Raw genomic sequence first — 20,598 nt, 5'->3', positions numbered from 1 at the left:
GTTCATTCTTCTGCTTTACAATTTTTTAAAATAACCCTCCATGCTACTTGAATTCTTTGTGTGTGTCATCAAAATGGTGAGGAACAAGATATAATGTATTCTGACTTTTGAAAGCCTTGACAAAGTCCCTAACATGAAGCTAGTAAGGAAATGAGGCGGTTGTGTGATCAGAAATATAGTATTATCATGGCTTAGAAGCTGGTTCAATGACAAAGGAAAACTAGGAATAAATTGTCACTTTTCAAAATGGCCAAATTAAGTGAGGTGACCTAAGGTTCTGGGGGTGCCTGTTAATAATCTGATAAAATGGATGATGTAGAGATGGCAGAATTTGTTGTTGGCAGAATTTTTGAGGCCATTTCTGGCTAGAAATGAGTGAGCATCTCCAGAGGGACTTAGTTTTAGATGTTTGATTATTGTGTTGTGGATTGAAATTCAGTATTGACAAATGAAAGATAATATACATTAGATGGAATAATTTGAATTGCTCATAGATTTTTTTTTTTGGTTCTAAATTGACTGTAATAACTCAAGGAAAAGACCTGCAGAGACTTTCGAAGGGCAGATAGGTGCCTAACTACTATATGTGCCTTTGAAAATCACCCCCTGACCCCATGTCACTCTGGACAGCCCAGTGAATACATCTGCTTGTTGTTCTGGTCGTCTCATCTCTGAAATTATACAGCAGAAATACAAGTGGTTCAGAGACCAACAAAACACTGTCAATTATAAATTAAAGATTATATTCATTTTATTTTCTATTTGATCTATCTGAAATCATTGATTTACATACAATTTAACTTATCAAACACATTTTTATTTATTTCAAAATGTCGTGTTAGATACTAGTAGAAAATTCACTGTGTACGCAATAGCTTACAGCCTTGACTATTAGCACCGGGATTTACTTTGAATTAGGAATGGAATATTGACCAATTTATTGGTGTTATCTATCCCTTGAATGTCAAAAATGTTCTAGGATCTTACAGCTCCAACTGGTGATTTTAAGACTGGCAGAAATTGCAAATCTTGCCAAAATTGTATTTTGAAACATAACATCTTCAACAACCCAACATCCCCGTAATACATTGCAATAGTGAAGTGCAAAACTATGAACGCTGGTGTGACATTTGAACCCATGACCACATTTGCTATCAGAACGCTAACCACTAAGCATTACAGATGTCTCATAGCTTTCAAATAAATTGCTCTTTATTAATACAGAAAGAAATGGGAACTCAATTAACAAAAGAAGAATCTGCCCACCAGGAACTAAAGAAGGCAACTAATCTTGCTTCTGAATACTTGGAATTAGAGCAGTGCATAGATAAAGTCTGTCAGATTATTACTACTTCATTACAAGGTATGTAGCTCAGCTTCTGTGTGTGTTGTACCAGAAAATTGTACACTAAAGGAGACCGGTGAAGTTAGAGGTTTGTGCTTTTTTTTTTTTTTTTTTGCTTCTTTATTTGATGTATGTTGGAGGTTAGAAAGACTGACGGTTATTTTTAATCTGCCTGGGTTTTTTAGGTGGTTCTTCGAGTAGATGTAGACATGTATTCCACTTAGGTGTGTGCATGCCCAACGCAACAGAGCTAGAGAAATTTGCCTAGCAGCACCCATAGAAGGTTGGCATTTGCGCCTTGTGGCCATAGCCCCTCCACTGGCGACATGAGGCAGTGCTGCCCCAACCATCTCACAGTTCCTTCTTCCTGCCTGTGCCTGGAGTCACAATTCTGCATGATCTTAACTTCACAACATATCAACTGGTTTTGTTTTTCCCCTTGTATATAGTTAGTAGTGCCATTAGTGTCAGAGTAGCGTTCGTTGTAGTAGTTTGTTTCCCTCGGTGTTGTCCTCGCTGGGGTTTAAACATTATCCTTTGTGTGGGGGGTAATCCCCACATGTGGTTCTTCCTCTGCCTTGGTGCTGCATGACCTGCAGATCGTTTAAGGCAGGGGTGGGCAAACTTTTTGGCCCGAGGGCCACATCGGGGTTGTGAAACGGTATGGAGGGCTGGGTAGGGAAGGCTATGCCTCCGCAAACAGCCTGGCCCCTGCCCCCTATCCATTCCGTCCCATTTCCTGCCCCCTGACTGCCCCCCCCTCAGAACCCCTGACCCATCCAACCCTCCCTGTCCCTTGACTGCCCTGACCCCTATCCACACCCCCTCCCTCTGATAGGCTCCCCTGGGACCTCCAACCAATCCAACCCTTCCCTTCCCCCACTCCTGGTCCCCTGAGTGCCCCCTCCCAGGACCCCTGTGCCTAACTGGCCCCCACCCTCCCCACCCCCCACTCCTGGTCCCCTGAGTGCCCCCTCCCAGGACCTCCTGCCCCTTATCCAGCCACCCCTGCTCCCTTACCATGCCACTCAGAGTGGCAGGACAGGCTTCTTGGAAAGACTGGGAGGTGGGCAGGCGCAAGCCGTGCTGTCCACACAGCGGCGTGGTGGTGGGGGGACAGCAGGAGAGGGGCCAGGGGCCAGGCAGGACAGTCCTGCGGGCTGTAGTTTGCCCAACTCTGGTTTAAGAAATGGACTCAAGTGGCTTGCGACCTTCATCTGAAGCAGCATCTGCTCGAACAGGCCATGTGGCCTGCTTCAGTATCGAGGTCTTCATTGGGTCGGAGATCAAGTTCAGGTTCCAAGAGTGCTGCAGCTTCACGTTCCAGAGCAGGCTTTTCTTCAGAGACACAGATGAGCCATTCCCTGTCGACTGCGCTGAGGAAAAGTTTGCATAAGGTCAATCAAGACCACTCCAGGTCTCCAGGTGAATCTTCTGCTCGCCCAGGAAAATGTGGACTGGCATGGAGTTGGTGCTGGTGCACCTAATGAAGCAGATACTTCTAATCCTTCCCCGGTACCAAACAGGAAGGTTAGAAGCCATGTACTGTTGACTCCAGTTCTGGCCTCCGGACATCCATTGAGTACAGTACCAAAGAGGCAGATGCAAGTACTGACTGTTTCTATGTCGGTAGCATACCAGGCAGTTACAGACTTCCTCCACCTTTTGGTTGCAATCTCTCCTTTGGTCCAGGACTTTGCCAGGACTGTCATCTATAGCTCTGTTGACTGAATGAGCCGCTGAACCCTCGGGTCTGTCTGCATTGCACCCCAATGTTCACCCCTCACAGGTTATATAAGCAGGGCTGGTACCGGCTTCAGTATGTGGGACGTCAGTATCAGGAATCTCCTTGGCACTGCTGTATTCAGCACTGCAAATGCTTCTGTGGTGCCTTTCACCACCCTCAACATCAGTACTGTCAGACACTCCAGTACTGCTTCTCGCTTCCAGCACTGGCATGCTTTGTATTGATGGTACCACTTCCATCGGCACTGCCACTTCCTGCCTCGTTCTGGGCAATGAACAAATCGGACCAGATACTTGCACTCTCTGGTCTCACTCTGCCTTGATCTCAAGCCTCCTCTGAATCTGAGTTGGAATCATTATCCTCCTGTTCTCCATCACCTGACCAGCACTGGGAGTCGTTGATGGACCACTATGGGTACCAAGATTGGCACACGTCCTGTGGTTGGGATGGAGGCATCTGGCCCAGCGTCTACTGGCCACCAGTGCCTTATCCATGTCTGTGGCCTCCATGGAATCCATGGGATACCCCTCAGTTGCAGAGGTCCTGCTATTTGTCTTGCTTAAAGGTGAGCTCACTGGTCAGGTCTATGGTGGTGACCGTTGACCTGCCACAGGCCCAGGCACTGGCGGTCCTTCTCCCTGTTGACCTCCAGAGTTGTCCCATCCAGGGCCTCATCTTCATCTCTGCACAGTTCTGTGCTGGCCAGCTCATCCTTCCCTTCGTACACTGCAGTCCTTGGGGGTGGCCATGCCAGTATTGTGGGACAGATTCCACAGGAGAATGTAGTCAGGCTTGGGGTTCAGCCAGTCCACATGCCCTCCCCTCAGTGCTCTCCAAGTACCCATTTGGTCTCCTTAGTGCAGAGCTCTGTTCCTGTTGTTGCTCCTCCCTCCTCATCTTCCCCCACTTTGTGGGACAGGCTGGCCTGCTTTCACAATGCTTGGGGCTCGATCACCACTGACAGCTGAGTCCTAAGTGCTCTCAGATCAGGTTATGCCATCCAGTTCCTCTCCACACTTCCACCCCATCCATCCTCCCCATTCCTCTTCAGGGTCCCCCTCACAAAACAGTGCTCCTTGAGCAGGTCTGCTCTCTACTGGCTTTGGGAGTGGTGGAAGAGGTTCAGCTGGAACACCAGCGTCACGGCTTCTACTCCCGGTACTTTCTGGTACCCAAATTCAAGGGAGGGGTAAGACCTTGACCTTCATGGCCTCAACAAATATATCAGGTCTATGTCACTCTTATCGACTATTCTCCCTGCATAGTCTCAGAACGACTGGTGGTGTGCTCCAAACCTTCAGGATGCCTACTTCCATGTGGCAATTTTGCCAACCACAGAAAGTTTCTTCAGTTTATCGTGGCGGAAGGCTACTGTCACTACACAGTGCTTTCATTTGACCTCTCTTCTGTACACCAGGTTTTTACCAAGTGCCTGGTCATTGTTACAGCATATCTCAGGAAGAAGGGAATTCACATCTTCCCATATGCGGACGACTGGTTACTTAGGTGCAGATCCAGAGAGGAAGTTCTTGCTCACATCAGCACCACACACTGCTTGCTCGACTGTCTGGGTCTCATAATAAACACCTGGAAATCAACCTTCGTTCCCACTCAGAAAACAAAGTTCATTGGGGCTCTGTTAGATTCTGTGATGTTGAAAGCATTTCTGCTGACCAACTGTTTTCAGACAGTTCGCTGTCTTTGCCTCATTCTGCAGTCTCAGCCTTCCATGGCAGTTCAGATGTATCTGAGGCTTTGGGCCATATTTCCACTTGTACACAGGTGGTCCAGTTTGCAAGGCTGTGCCTTCACTCCCCTTCAAATGTGACTAAGAGTGATTTACTATCCCAGTCTTCACCCTCTAGACAGACAGGTCAGTCTTCCTTTACAGTGCTAGACTCCTTGCAGTGGTGGATGTGTCCAGAGAACATTTGCCAAGGTGTTCCCTTTGTCCGGTCTTTGCCAACCAGATTGTTTTTTACTGATGCCATGCTGATGACTTGTGGGTGGTGCACCTGGGGGCCCCTAAAAGTGAAAAGGCTGTGGTCGGAGTAGGAGGCCTCACTCCATATCTACTTGCTGGAGCTTCAGGCCATCTACAATTCATGTCATGCTTTGTGAGACTGTATTAGAGACTTGGTGTGCATATTTACATCATGATGCTATTGTCTTTATTATGTGCAGCAAGCAAAGGGGAGCATGCTGCAGGTTGCTCTGATTAGAGGCAATCAGGCTGTGACTGTTCTGCGTCGAGGAGAACGTTGCTTCGATAGTTTTCACTTGCTGGGGGTTCAGAATGATCTTGCAGACCATCTCAGCAGGCATTTTTCCCTGAAGACACATGTCCTGGGTCATCTTCACAGCTTGGGACATTCCAATAATTGACCTGTTCGCTACAAGGAACAACAGGAAACATCACCTGTTCTGCTCTCTAGAGGGCATCAGTCCAAGCTTCCTGCGAGCGCTTTCCACCTCATCTGGCAATTGGCTCTCCTGTATGCTTTTCTCCTGGTCATCCTTCAGGCTTGCTCAAGATCAGGCCAGGCTCATTCTCAAAGCCCCAGCATGGCACGACCAGTGTTTGGTTCTTCTTCGAGTGTTTACTCATGTCGATCCCAATGAGGTGTGTGCGTGCCACATGCACAGAAGCCAAAGGTTTTTCCCCTAGTGGTACCCGTCGGGTCTTTTCAGGCGCCCCCTGGAGTGTCACCTCCACGGTGCCATATATAGGGTCCTGCCAACCAGCCGCCACTTCGGTTCTTCTTACCTCCTGTGACAGTTAGCCGGAACACTCATTTTCTCTTGCTTCAGCAAGCCCTCTCCCTAGTAGTCCTCAATTGTTCTTTGTAAATAGTTAAATTAATTAGTAGTTTTAGTTAGTTTAGTCACAGTATAGTTAGAATTCCAGTAAGGAATTGTTCTGGGGGTTACCCCCTCCCCTTTTTTCTCTACCCTCTCCCACCACCGGTCCCTGGGGTTTAAACCCTGCTTAGCTTGTAACAAGCATATGCCCAGGAGTAACCCTCACACTTCCTGCTTGAAGTGTCTGGGGGAATTTCATCAGAAGGACAGTTGTAAGATCTGTAGGGGATTCCACCCCAGGTCTCAAAAAGAAAGACCAGTGGTGAAAAATCCTTCTGATGGAAGCTGCCCTCCATCCTCACTCGGAGCAGAGTTTGGCCGAACCTCAACATTGATGTGCAGTGCCCCGGCATCAACATGGGAGACTTCGGTGCCAAGAAAAGACTCTCATAGAGACACACAACACCAGCAGGGCACTCTGAACAAAGGCTCCATACTTGGTAGCACGTGGCACCACTTCCAGTCCCCAGTGCTCTGCAAGAAGACGAAGCCAAATAGGGGACATTCACCCACACTAAGACCAGGACGGAAAGACTCAAGCGCAATGAGACCCGTGTTGGGCCACGCAAATGCGGCACCACCTAGCCCAGCATTGTTGACTGGTGTCCCAACAAGGGGTCAGTCGAGTTCAGCTCTGCAGGACTCCCCTCCTGGGAGAGTCGCAGAGAGGCTTTGGAGCTGCCCTCCATGCCATAGACCTTTTGAGGCAGCAAGAGAGCTCGTTGCCTTCACGGCAACACTTCCACGCCCAGGCAAGATCGGGCCCCAAGCTCAAAAGCAATGGCTCCCCAAGACCCTCGGTGCCATCCAGAGGCAAATCACGTTGGTCACAATCATCTCAGCACTGATCCCCGTTACCTTCAGGCAGCAGACTGGCAGTGGAATCGCACTGGTTCCCAATGTCCTGGCACTGCTCCCCTGCACTGGTGGCACTGCTTCCCCATGGTCCTCTCAGAGCGAGTCCTCACAATTGGAGGTGGAGTCCTTTTGTGTCCAGGCAGAGCCGGCACAAATTGGAGCGCAGACGCTCGAGGTCAGACAGGGAGAGACAGCAATTTTCCCCCATGCCATAGCCTGCGCAGTGGCAGGCTCCAGCCCAATGGTCGTTTTGGACCTCCTGGCCATTCTATTAAAGCCAGGGGTCCTATTCCAGGAGTTCGGTGTCGGTGGCTTTGGAAACCCTCATATCTTCTCCACCTCCCTTGGTGCAGGACTAGCCACCCCATGCTGCACTGGAAGACCCAGTACCGTGCGATCCTCTCGGCATTATAGAAAGAGCTGGTCCCGTTTAGAGCCTCGTCATCGCCAGACAAAGCAGTGGCCGGAACCTCCACAGCTCCTGTACTCAAGGAAGGTAGGGTCCACCAACAACTCCTGAAGAGAGTGGCCCAGAACCTGAGGCTTCAGCTTGAGGAGGGGTCTGAGTCCTCGGACCCCATGATAGACATCCTGGCCCCCTGGGAACCCTCCTGAGTAGCCCTGCCACTCATAGAGACCACACAGGATACCACCAAAACGTTGTGGCAGACCCCCACCTCCATGCCCCCAATAGCGAAAAGGACAGAGAGGAAGTACTTTGCCCCCTCTAAAGAGTTTGAACATTTTTATTCACACCCACCACTGGACTCCTTAGTGGTGGCAGCAGTGAACAAATGTGAACGTCAAAGGCACCAAGGATCCTCACCTAAAGCCTGAGACATGAAAAAACTGGATCTCTTCGGGAGGAAAGTCTGTTCTACTGGGAGGCTCCAGCTTCAGATTTCGAGCCAACAGGCGATCCTCAGCAGGTGTAGCTTCAATTCCTATGGGGCTATGTCAAAGTTCATGGAGCTTCTGCCAGAGGACTCGATGGCAGCGTTTTCTGCCTTAGTGGTAGAGAGTAGGCTTGTGGCACGGGCTTCACTACAGGCAGTCCTGGATGTTGCCAATTCAGCCACTTGGACCATGGCTTCAGCAGTGGCCATGAGAAGGAGCTCCTGGCTGCAAGCATCAGGGCTCCCATATGAGGTCCAACAGACCATCTCTGAGCAAATGGACTTGTGGCTTCGTAGCCTTAAGGACTCAAGAGCCACTCTCAGTTCCCTTGACCTTCACACCCTGGCAAGGACCATTTTAAGCCCCCGCCTTGATTCTACTAACCTCAGAATAGGCAGGACTATTCTAAAATGTATAATAGAAACCACAGGAGGAGGCCTTCTCCTTCATCTCAGGGCTCTGGGCAGGTGAAACAGCCCTCTGGACAAAAATAAACCTTTTGAACTGGTGCACCCGAGGGCAATGCACCAGTTCAAACACCATATCCAATGATCCAATCCTTTTTGTGCTGACTGTCCAACTTCTACCATGTGTGGGCCCAGATCATGTCAAATCGCTGGGTGCTCCACATGGTAGAACTGTGATATTCTCTCCAGTTCAGCTCCCTCCCATCCTCTTTCTCCGGACCCTCTTCAGGGACCTCTCTCATGATCATCTTCAAATTCAGGAGGTGCAGTTGCTCCTAAGAGCAGGAGTGGTGGAGGAGGTTCCTCGGGAGCTAAGGGGCAAGGGATTCTACTCCTGTTATTTCCTAATCCCGAAAGCCAAAGGTGGTCTCAGACCTCTCCTAGACCTGCCAAACCTCAACAAGTTTATGAAGAAGCTGAAGTTCCACATGGTTTCTTTGGCCTCCATTATCCCTTCTCTGGATCTGGGGACTGGTATGCAGCCCTTGACTTGAAGGACGCATACTTTCATATATCCATAACCTTGTCTCCCAGAAGGTTTCTCAGGTTTGTGGTGAACCACAATCACTATCTGTTCACGGTACTCCCTGTCAGCAGCATCTTGGGTGTTGACCCAGTGCATGGCAGTTGTGGCCACTTTCTTGCAGAAGCACCAGGTGCAGGTACCTCAACGACTGGCTGATCAAGGGCCACTCCAGAACACAAGTGGAGGCGCATGTAAACCTGGTAAGATCAACTTTCAATGAGCTTGGCCTACTAATGAATGTGCAGAACTCAACACTATCCTCCACACAGATGACAGAGTTCATAGGGGCAGTGTTGGACTCCAGACAGGCTAGAGCATTCCCAATGGAATCACGGTTTCAGAGCCTATGCAACATCTTACAAGATCTCAGACAATTTCCTACCACTACAGTAAGGAATTGCCTGAAGCTCCTCGGTCACATGGCCAGCTGTACTTACGTAGCGTAGCATGCCAGACGGAGGCTCCAACCCCTTCAGGTGTGGCTAGCCATCGGTGTATTGACCAAACCAGGACAGTCTAGCAATGTAGTCACCTTTCCTGGACGGTTCTCAAGTCTTTCCTATGGTGGCTCAACCTGCAAGTTCTGTGTGCGGGGATTCTCTTCTCCGGACCTCAACCATCACTTTCCCTGGTCGTGGACGTGTCAATGATGGGGTGGGGAGCGCATCTGGGGGACCTCAGGGCCTCTGGTCCTAAGCAGAGCTCTCACTTCACCGCAATGTCAGAGAGCTGAGGGCAGTCTGTCTGGCATGCCAGACCTTCCAAGCAGGCATCTTCAGCGGCATTCCTGGCCCAGGTTCTGACCCAGGAAATCTGCAAGGCTGCAACATGGTCCTCAATCCACACTCTTACTTCTCACTACGCCATTACCTAGCAGACTAGGGACGATGCAGACTTCAGCAGAGCGGTGCTTCAACCAGTGAACCCATGAGCTCCGCTGCTGCCTCCAAGTTCCTGATTGCGAGTCAACATGACCAAGCACTTAAAGAAGAAAAACAGTTACCTATCTTTCGTAATCGACATTCCAAGACCCACCCACCTACCCTTCTGTCAGAGCAAGAAGGAACTGAAGAGGCAGCAGGTCGGCAGGACCCTATATATGGCGCCATGGAGGTGCAACTCTAGGGAGCACCTGAACCAACCCCACAGGTACCACAAGGGGGAAAACCTTCTGGCTATTGTACATGTGGAAAACTCTCACATAATTGGAATGGACATAAGCAACACATCTTGAAGAACAACAGTTAAGAAAGGTAGATAACCATTTTTTCTCTGGCCTTCTTGCACTGTTTAGTCAGCCTCCCATTCTGCTTCTTCTCCATCCCAACTTACTCACTCAAAACCAAGTCTGTGCCTTGCATCCTGCACTCAAGTCCCTGCATCACGTGGCATGGATGAATGAGGAGGAAGAGCAGTGTTCAGTGGCTGTTCAAAAAGTTGTCCTCAACAGTAGAAAACCCTCCACCAGGATGGCCTGTTGCTGAAAATCACTTCCATTTCACTGTGGTCACTAGCCTGAGGAGGCCAGCATTGCTTGGATTCTATCCAGGACATTTTGGAGTACCTGCTGCACCTTCAGCTGGGGCTTGTGTTTAGTTCATTGAAAGCGCATCTGGTAGCAATTTTTGGCATTTTATTCCCCCCCCCCCATTCAGAGAAGATCAGTCTTCTCCAGTGCCATGGTATCAAAATTCTTAAAAGGGCTCCTTCATCTACATCCCTCCAGCCCGGGAGCCAATTCCTCTGTGGGACCTTAACTCAATCCTTGCAGCCTTAATATAATCTCCATTTGACCCTCTGGCATGTTGTCCCTTTTTGCCATTGTGTTAGAAAATTTCATTCCTGGTAGCAATAACATCCACACAGAGAATGAGAGTTGCAGTCTCTGAGGGCAGAGCCTCCTTATACACAGTTCTCCAAAGACAAAGTGACTTTACAGCCACACCCAAAATCTTTGTCTAAAGTGGTTTCTCAATTTCATTTGAACAAGGTGGTCTATTTACCAGTATTCTTTCCTAAAGCGGCATTCATCTATAGATAAGCAGCATCTACACACCTTAGGTGTCAGGCAATGTCTAGCCTTCGATGTGGACAGGACTAAACTGTTTTGTGCTTTGCCTCATTTGTTTGCATCATATGCAGATAACATGAAGGGTCAATCAGAATCTTCACAGAGGACGTCCAAATGGGTAATATCCTGTATCAGGACTGCATATGAAATAGCTTACTTTATGCCCCAACAGCAGGTGCAAGCAACGTCTGTAGCATTCGTCAGTGACATTTCCATATTGGACGTAGGGCTGCTGTGTGGTTGTCGATACATTTATGAACCATTATGCCACAACCATTATGCCTTCCAGGGTGGATGCAGGCTTTGATAAGTCCTTTTTTCCCTGCAGTCCTTGTTTAGGTAGACTTTGAGCCCTGCTTCCAGGGCAGTGGGAGGTGTACTGCTTGTGAGTCACCTAAGGAGAATGCATGTCTGCATCTACTAGAAGAAACAGTTACTTACCATAACTGTGGTTCTTTGAGATGTGATGCAGACTTGTATTCCTCAATCCACCTTCCATCCCCTCTGCATCAGAATCTTGTTTCTGGGCATTCGGTGCAAAGGAACTGAGGAGGGTCGGGGCAGTGCTGCTTCGTGTAGCTAGGGGAAGGGCTACGGCCATGAGGTAGAAGCTCTTCCCCTTTAAGGGTGCTGCTAGGCAAACTCCAGCTGTGGTGAGCTCGGTGTGCACATACTTAAGTGGAATAAATGTCTGAATCACCTCTCAAAGAACCATACTTACAGTAAGTAACCGTTTCCTGTGCCTATCAGTATCTTCCTTGTTTCTCGTGTCTTCTGGAAGTGATTTGGGGTCTTCCTCAGCCCTTACCTGGAGGAACACAGTGTTGAATCTTTAATGAAATCTTCTCTTCCCACTCTTTGTTAGGCATTCAAGTTAAATAGGTTTTAACAATAACAATATTTTAAACTGTCTGATTAATATCTCACCCTTCCCCCCCAACACCCCCGAACAAAATTTTTTCTTTTAATAACAAGGGTGTCATAAATGTACTAGTTCTCCAGTCACCGATATAATTTTTTTAGGAAAAGGGTAAACTAGAGTTGAATTTGTAAGGTGATGACAAGTAGGAGAAAAACTTTTTGTTGAAAAAACAGTTCCAGGCATAAAGAAGCAGGTCACCTTTAACAGAATTTAAAGTATTTGTTCCATCACTTCAACATTAATAAGAAAGAGAATTTACAAGTTTTAAGTCATTTACAACCGCTGACATAGTTAATTACTGTGTTTTCACATTCCTGGTTTCATGTGACCTGATAATCCTAAGGTAACTTTCCTTTGCATCCAGCCTTCCTTATGTTTAATTTTCTGTCATATAAGTTACAGGGTAAGGGACCAGGCACAAATAAGCAAATTAAAACCATTGTTCCCATGATACTCTAGGTTGATCTGGTGGACTATATCAGCATTTCTTTGGTGGCTCTTGAAGAATTTAAAGATTCATATGAAAAAAAATAAGTTTTGTTACTACACATGGTTGAGGAAAGAACTTTACAAATAGTGAACCAATAGGATGCTATCCTACTGAGTCTAGAGACAGACTAAAACAATATCTTTATTCCATTCATATCAATTCATTGTTGATTCTGAAGCCTAATTAAAAAAAACGAAATGTCAAATTTTAAACATTTCACTGCTGATCATGTTACAGAAAACTCCCACTAGCTTCTTTTGGATTATAGGTATACCTGCTGATTGCGTCAGCCTGAGACTATAGGCAAAGTCTTGAGTCTTTTTTTTCCCCAACTGACTCCTCATGTTAACGTCATAGTCTCACAATAGATTTACTAACATACTTTCAAAATACGGTATTGTTTCTAACAGAAATGAAAGAAAAGATGTGCATGGAAGTCACATGCTGCTTAGCAAAGTAGTAGCATTGGTTCTTTTTGCTTTTGTACTCCACAGGATCATACAGAAATACAACTCAACTCAGAAGCTATACAGAAAAGATTTGCATCTTAGTTGGGCATTTTAATAATTACTGCACTTTATTTAGCTTGTCTTCTGCTTCAGCAAACAGTCCTCACAGAACAACCAAGTCTTTTATGGTCACTTCTGAATTGGATTCTCTCGCCAAGTCACTCATTATAAGTTTTGAACTTGAACAAGGACATAATTCATTGGCATCTCAGACCATTTGTATGCAAAATAGCAAGACTGAAGAAAAACAGCTTGAAACTGGTGAATCTACTTGGAAACAGAAAGGGGTTCCAAAATGCGAATATAAACCTCAGCCTTCAGCTACAAGTTCAGGGAAACTTTCATCCAGTGGGATACAGTGGGTATAAAATTAAGGCATTAAATATAGTAGACTCCTGCATGTAGGAAAAAGTAAACATTATGAGCTATCTTTTTTAATGAAAGAGAGACAAGGAGGGCATCTGTTTTTTTGGGGGGGGGGCGTTGAGAAGGAAAAATCTCGGAAGGTTGAAATGTGTTGGTAATTTTATCAAGAGCATGGACAGTGTTGTGTGAAAGTAGAGGACTTGAGGTACAACAAGATATGGTACATTGAATTGCACAGGAACAAATGTAAATCCAGAAGACTTTACATTAGACTTACACTTAAGAAAAGTACAAACGTGTGAGTATTTTTATTCAAACCTATATCTAACTGTAGTAAATTATAGAGCAACGTACAAGAAGTAACCAGACAGTGGGTTAAAATCTAGTCCAAGAATAATATGTAAATAAAACAAAATTATTGAGAAAAGCTAGGAAATTCAGTGTTAAAAATGGGCACTTTATCCTCCATTCATAATGTAGCCTCACTTTAATGCATGATGATTTATTAAGGGTGCAGTGTCATCCTTACCACTATATTTCCTGGCTTTTTTATTTTTGGTTTGCCAGCTTTAGTATTTTTGAGAGAGGTTTTTGGTATCTGTTTTCTTAGGAAAGATGTGAAAGGCTACAAAAATTATTGGGTAAACACACATTTAAGGGGATAATAGGTTTATAATCCCTAGGGGTAACGGCGGGGGTTACAGAGCTCAGATAACATTAATGCAGATTGACTATAATGATTCATGTTTCAAAGTATATAACAAAAAACAATTTTCCTTGGTTTTAAATCATTTTTAGTGCTATGCATAGAAGTTTAGAGGCATAACACTTTTAAAATATACAAATAAGTCACCATGTGAGGCAGCTGAGAATTATGTTGACATGCAGCCTACACTTAATATGTTCATACTGAAATCTTAAGGCCAGGTTGAGCCTAGCTCTTTGCAGGTGCACAAAGGAGAGGGAAGGATACAAGGCATCTTTCCCAGAACCTCATGCTCCTGCATAGGTACAGGGCAGAATCTCAGACTTCAGGAAAAGCAAGGATTCTGGGTGAAATCCTGATTCCATTGACTTCAGTGGGGCGAGGGTCTTTCCCTCTCAGTCCAGTGCTGGCAATGGGCTTACCAAAGTGGTTGAGGACATGGCTATCTTCTCCTCTACACCAGTCACTAGACTAGCCCACTGCATCCCAACTGATATTGGCTGCTTCTGGGAGCTTTGGCTAGCTACAGTCTGGCCCTAGTTGTACTAATGTTGAAAGATTTATAAGAATATCTTGGTGACTTGTTCTCAGATCACTTATTATAGTGTTTACTTCCTTGTTCCTTTGTGAAATATACTCAGTTGTGATTCTCTGCAAGGATAAAAGCAGATACCTTTGAGACTATTTCATTTTTTATAATAGCTAGAGTAATAGAAGCAAATGTGGACTAAATCTAGGCTACAATGTGTCAAACTGATAAGCAGCTTTTTTCCTTTCCACACCCCTTTTGAGTTGGCTGTAGTTTAAAAAAGCTATAGTACTTCTAGGTAGAGCTAATGATTGCTGTGAAAATCAAGGATAATGGTGCATTTGAGAAGTGTTTGTTCTTGAACACTTGGAACTGAAAGATCATAACACAACATGTTCTAATCAGAGCAACTGATTTGCTCAGTGGTGTTGTCCATCCTAGTAATGAGTGACATTTACTGCCTGTTGTCAAACCTTTCAACCAAGTATTCAGGGATAGCGTGTCTCTTGATAGATTCCCCCCGCACTTCCTTTTGGAATGTAAAACTTCCTCTCAAAGATAATTACCTCTCTTGATTAAATTCAGTCACCAGATCCATGCCATTTTTGTTCTTTGTTCCTTTCTCAGCATTTCACCTGGTCTTGTTAGTCAATGCTTTATTTGGTTATAGTGTGATGGAGCAGAAATGGTGTTATCCAACTTTGGACAGAGCAGGTGAAATCCTGGCCCCATTAAAGTCAATGGCAAAATTCCAATTGACTTAAGTGAGGCTAGAATTTCACACAGCGAGTAGTAAAGTCTGAGTACACCAGAAATTATCCTCATTTAAGTGATATAAGTGAACAAAAAGACAATAACAATATAAAAAACTTATCCCCTGTGACTTTAGTAATTGGATGTTAAGAATTATTATAGGATGAGGTTTTTGTATTTGGGAAGCTGTAGTTATATAATAAGCAAGCAAATATACTATATGCCAGTAAAAGGATAAAATGCACTCCTTTTGCAGTCATTTCTTGAAGTCCTCTTGAATGAAGTAAACGATCTGCAAAATGTGATTTTATACTACAGCAACTGGAACACTAAGTGACCTGAAAAATTGGCTGTAAGTTAAGTGACTAGAAAATCAATCACCTGTTTTGTCAACTAGAAATTTTTGTTTTCCACTTTAAATTTTGTCCAAATATTTTGTGAACAGTAATTCAGTGATTTTGGCAACCACTGTATAAACTGTATTTCTCTGGTCTTTGCTATTGGGGAAATAAAAGCTTTGCTTCAGTTTGTAGTGCACATACAGTACTCTCCTTAAAATTCATATAATTTAATATCTTTTCCAGAAATGTTTTGCAGTGCAGTTATGTTTTGTCAATGTGTTTTTCAGAAACATTGACAGAACATTTTTATTGCTAGTAGCATTTGTCATTGTATCACATAAAATGTGATATTGACTCAGTTAATCACTTTCCATTTTCATTGAGAAGAAATGTAAAAGTTTATTCATAGTTTGACATAATCTGCTATTAGGAACCTTTGTGTGGCTTTAAAAAATCAAAAAGCGGAATCAAACATATGTTTACACCTTGTGAAAAAGTGCTATTTTGTATTTGACTGAACTTTTAAAAATGTAATTTGCTGTTCAGAATCATGTACTGTGTATATAACTGTAAACTATTGTAAACAGTAGAATCAGATTGTTGAACCGAGAACAAAATTGCTATAATTTAAGACACTAGTAAACATCCTATTAGTTTCCATTTTTATAGTTGCTTTGAGACCTATCTATGGTACACCTGCTGAGAACATAATAGTGTGTTGCAAAATAAAATATTCCACAGAAAGCTAAACAAATCAAATGTCTGGGGTGTTTTTTTAGGGGGACTATTTCACACTGAAACAAGGTTCTTTAGTATTGTCTCTGTTAACACACAGTATCGTTACACAGATGCGGGTTGGGGAGACAGAGTTCGAAGTAATACTGTAAGTTAGTGTATGATGAAATCAGATCTCAGTTCAATGTAATAATACACAAGCTTTTTACTTTTTGAGCCAAGATTGGTGGCTTTATTGTAGTCTCAAGTTCACATGGCAAAACCTTCCTGGAAGGTTTTCCATGGCACGTCTGGGAAGCTAATTAAATCCTTGTTTGTTTGACAGCTCGATAATAGATTCCTTTCTCTGGGAAAAGTTTCTTATCTTGTCAGAAATTCTATAGCTAGGACAGGGCATTTTGAGCACCCACAATTCCCACTAAAGTCAAGGGGAGCTACAAGTGCTTAGCATCTCTGAAAATCAGGCCCAGTATGTCTGTACTGGAGTTATCCTTTTGCAAACCTAATATGTAGCATTTCTAAAATGCAGTCACCAATGGTATGAGAGGACAGCAATCATGTGGACAACTGACACAGCAAATTTTGCTATGGTGGGGAAAGTGAAACTTTGGCCAATATGCTGATGCCAGGCAAAAAAACCAACACAGTACGTTAGTGCTGTGTTCAGTTTTAGCCCATTATCTTAACTAAATCTCTTGTTACAGTTATACATCACCAAACTGCTTTACTTTTAGGTTATATATTGCAATTATACTGTATGTCATCAGGGTGAACTAGTGTTCTCAGGACATATTGCATTTATACATCATCAAGGTAGCTGTGACTCTAGTAATGTATTGGTGTAATATATCATCAGGGAGAGGGGTTTAGGGTCAATCTATGGATGTTAAGGAGTTTGGATCCTGGCAGGCAGATTATGGGTTGGACTGATGTAGCTATGAATGGTGTCTTATTAAACAGCGGTAAACCTGGAGGGTGGGTAAGGTTTAGGTCAAGAGAGATGTCTATATGGGTATAGCCTGCCTGATATATCGCAGGAATGAAGTAGAGACCGCTATTTTCTCCTTTGTTTCTGTGATGCAGAAGGTAACATAATGCACCAGGCCTTTGTAAGATCAGCTACATGTAAAGCAAAATAGGCATATTTCAGAGTGACAGCCGTGTTAGTCTGTATTCGCAAAAAGAAAAGGAGTACTTGTGGCACCTTAGAGACTAACCAATTTATTTGAGCATAAGCTTTCGTGAGCTACAGCTTATGCTCAAATAGGCATAGTTAGTCTTGTTTTTGTGATTGTGTTGTCCTCTGAGATCCCTGGCTGGGTTGGGCCTTGAATCTACCTGACCAATTTTCTGTTTCTCTCTCAGCTCTGGGTGAGGGGGCAGAGGGACAGGGTAGTATATGAGAGAGAGTAATGAACAGCTGTATCATCAGCTGGGAATATTGTTTGCAGTCTAGAGATGCAGCTGTTTACATCAGCATCCTTATTGTCTTAACGTTCCCTGCCGGATGCATGTAGATCACAAAACCACCTTATAGTTCAGTGCAGTTGCTGTTCTCTAGGTAGGCTCAATACTATGGGTGATGCAGATGAAGACAAAAAGGGACTAGCAGAGCTGTGTGAGCAATCCTGCACCATGCTAATACCCTGGTTCTAATGTATACTGGTAGGTTCTCATCTTAAATACCACCAAATCCACATAGGCGTGGGGTGAGGTTGACCGCTCTGCAGTAGGCCCCTACAAGGCCCTGTGCATCACTTTTAAGGGTGTGAGGCATAAGTGGTGCATAGGGCCTTGTGTATGCTGTTTGCTCAAGGATGAATTTCACCTTAAATTTTTTTTAAATTATACATGTCTATAGTACCTGGCCTAGCTGCAGATTATAAAACTATTGTTAATCAAGACTCACTCTTCCTTCTCCACCCAACACTATATGACTATGAAGGGCTTAGTAGACTCACCCACATCACACTGCACGTGGTATAATCAGGGAACTTAAGTACCTCCATATGTCCATGCATTAATAAAAGCATTAATAGTTTTAGAGTCCCTTGTGGCAGAAAAAGGACAGGATTTGGCTGTACTGAATACAAAGATTATTCGTTCCTGGTCCTGTAGTTCTCCCTTGCTTTTGTATTTCCAAACCTAAAGTCTGTGCTGCAACATATTGGCACATACAGGGCCTTCCTAAATCATGGCCCACAGTCAGGGAAGGCACTGCTATGTTCCTTGGATGCTGGCGAAAGAACCATTAATATAAACAAAGGGGAGTTTTGTTTGTTTTTTTGAATTTTGCACAGAAATGAGAAGTGGAGTATTATTTTTGCAACATTGTTTAGATTGGAATTTCTCTCACCTTGAGACACTAACTGCTCTTTTTACAGGGGTAGCTGTTAGTCTATATCAGCAAAAAGAACGAGGAGTACTTGTTGCACCTTAGAGACTAACAAATTTATTTGGGCATAAGCTTTCATGGGCTAAAACCCACTTCATCAGATGCATGCAGTGGAAAATACAGTAGGAAGATAGATCTATATACACAGAGAACATGAAAAAATGGAGGTTGCCATACCAACTCTAACAAGACTAATCAATTAAGGTGGGCTATTATCAGCAGGAGGAAAAAAAAACTTTTGTAGTGATAATCAGGATGACCCATTTCAAACAGTTGACAAGAAGGTATGAGTAACAGTAGGGGGAAAAAAGAAAAGGAGTACTTGTGGCACCTTAGAGACTAACCAATGTATTTGAGCATAAGCTTTCGTGAGCTACAGCTCACTTCATCGGATGAAGTGAGCTGTAGCTCACGAAAGCTTATGCTCAAATACATTGGTTAGTCTCTAAGGTGCCACAAGTACTCCTTTTCTTTTTGCGAATGCAGACTAACACGGCTGTTACTCTGAAACCTATTAGTAGGGGGAAAATTAGCATGGGGAAATAGTTTTTAGTTTGTGTAATGACCATCCACTCCCAGTCTTTATTCAAGCCTAATTTAATGGTGTCCAGTTTGCAAATTAATTCCAGTTCTGCAGTTTCTCATTGGAGTCTGTTTCTGACGTTTTTTTATTGAAGAATTGCCCCTTTTAGGACTGTAATTGAGTGTCCAGGGAGGTTGAAGTGTTCTCCAACTGGTTTTTGAATGTTATAATTCTTGATGTCTGATTTGTGTCCATTTATTCTTTTGAGTAGACTGTCCAGTTTGGTCAATGTACATGGCAGAGGGGCATTGCTGGCACATGATGCCATATATCAGATTGGTAGATGTGCAGGTGAATCAGCCCCTGATGGTGTGGCTGATGTGATTAGGTCCTATAATGGTGTCCCTTGAACAGATATGTGGACAGAGTTGGCAACGGGCTTTGTTGCAAGGATAGGTTCCTGGGTTAGTGTTTTAGTTGTGTGGCTGCTGGTGAGTATTTGCTTCAAGTTGGGGGGCTGCCTGTAAGCGAGGACTGGCCTGTCTCCCAAGATCTGTGAGAGTGAGGGATTGTCCTTTAGGATAGGCTGTAGATCCTTGATGATGCGCTGGAGAGGTTTTAGCTGTGGGATGAAGGTGATGGCTAGTGGCATTCTGTTACTTTCTTTGTTGGGCCTGTCCTGTAGTAGGTGATTTCTGGGTACTCTTCTGTCTCTGTCAGTCTGTTTCTTCACTTCAGCAGGTGGGTATTGTAGTTTTAAGAACGCTTGATAGAGATCTTGTTTGTAGGTAAGCAGAGCGGTTAGTAGGTTTCTGGTATAGGGTGGTGTTTATGTGACCATTGCTTATTAGCACTGTAGTGTCCAGGAAGTGGATCTCTTGTGTGGACTGAGGTTGATGGTGGGATGGCAATTGTTGAAATCCTGGTGGAATTCCTCAAAGGCTTCTTTTTCATGGGTCCAGATAATGAAGATATCATCAATGTAGCGCAAGTAGAGTAGGGGCATTAGAGGATGAGAGCTGAGAAAGCGTTGTTCTAAGTTAGCCATAAAAATTTTGGCATACTGTGGGGCCATGAGGGTACCCATAGCAGTGTTGCTGACTTGAAGGTATACATTGTCCCCAAATGTGAAATAGTTGTGGGTGAGAACAAAGTCACAAAGTTCAGCCACCCTGTTTGTCATGACATTATCGGGGATACCGTTCCTGATGGCTTGTAGTCCATCTTTGTGTGGAATGTTGGTATAGAGGGCTTGTACATCCATAGTGGCCAGGATGGTGTTTTCTGGTAGATCACCAATGGATTGTAGTTTCCTCAGGAAGTCAGTGGTTTCTCAAAGACAGCTAGGAGTGCTGGTAGCGTAGGGCCTGAGGAGAGAGTCTACATAGCCAGACAGTCCTGCTGTCAGGGTGCCAATGTCTGAGATAATGGGGCATCCAGGATTACCAAGTTAATGGATTTTGGGTAGCAGATAGAATACCACTGGTCAGGGTTCTAGGGGTGTGTCTGTGCAGATTTGTTCCTGTGCTTTTTCAGGGAGTTTCTTGAGCAGATGT

The 20,598-nt window shown here is 44.5% G+C and overlaps 1 protein-coding gene across 1 annotated transcript in view; it reads left to right on the top strand.

The window, feature by feature from the left end:
• KIF14 (kinesin family member 14) overlaps nt 1-15,585 on the top strand; it is a 67,884-nt gene extending 52,299 nt beyond the window's left edge. The window contains exons 28-29 of the mRNA XM_077824940.1: nt 1,225-1,363; nt 12,680-15,585. Coding sequence (XP_077681066.1) covers nt 1,225-1,363; nt 12,680-13,062 — 522 coding nt within the window. The 3' untranslated portion in view covers nt 13,063-15,585. The remainder of the gene's footprint in view (nt 1-1,224; nt 1,364-12,679) is intronic.
• The last annotated feature ends 5,013 nt before the right edge of the window (nt 15,586-20,598 follow it).

The sequence above is a fragment of the Eretmochelys imbricata genome, chromosome 8, assembly GCF_965152235.1.
Source record: "Eretmochelys imbricata isolate rEreImb1 chromosome 8, rEreImb1.hap1, whole genome shotgun sequence".
NCBI lineage: Eukaryota > Metazoa > Chordata > Testudines > Cheloniidae > Eretmochelys > Eretmochelys imbricata.
Note: the sequence above shows the minus strand (reverse complement) of the source record. Positions and strands in the feature narration are given on the sequence as shown.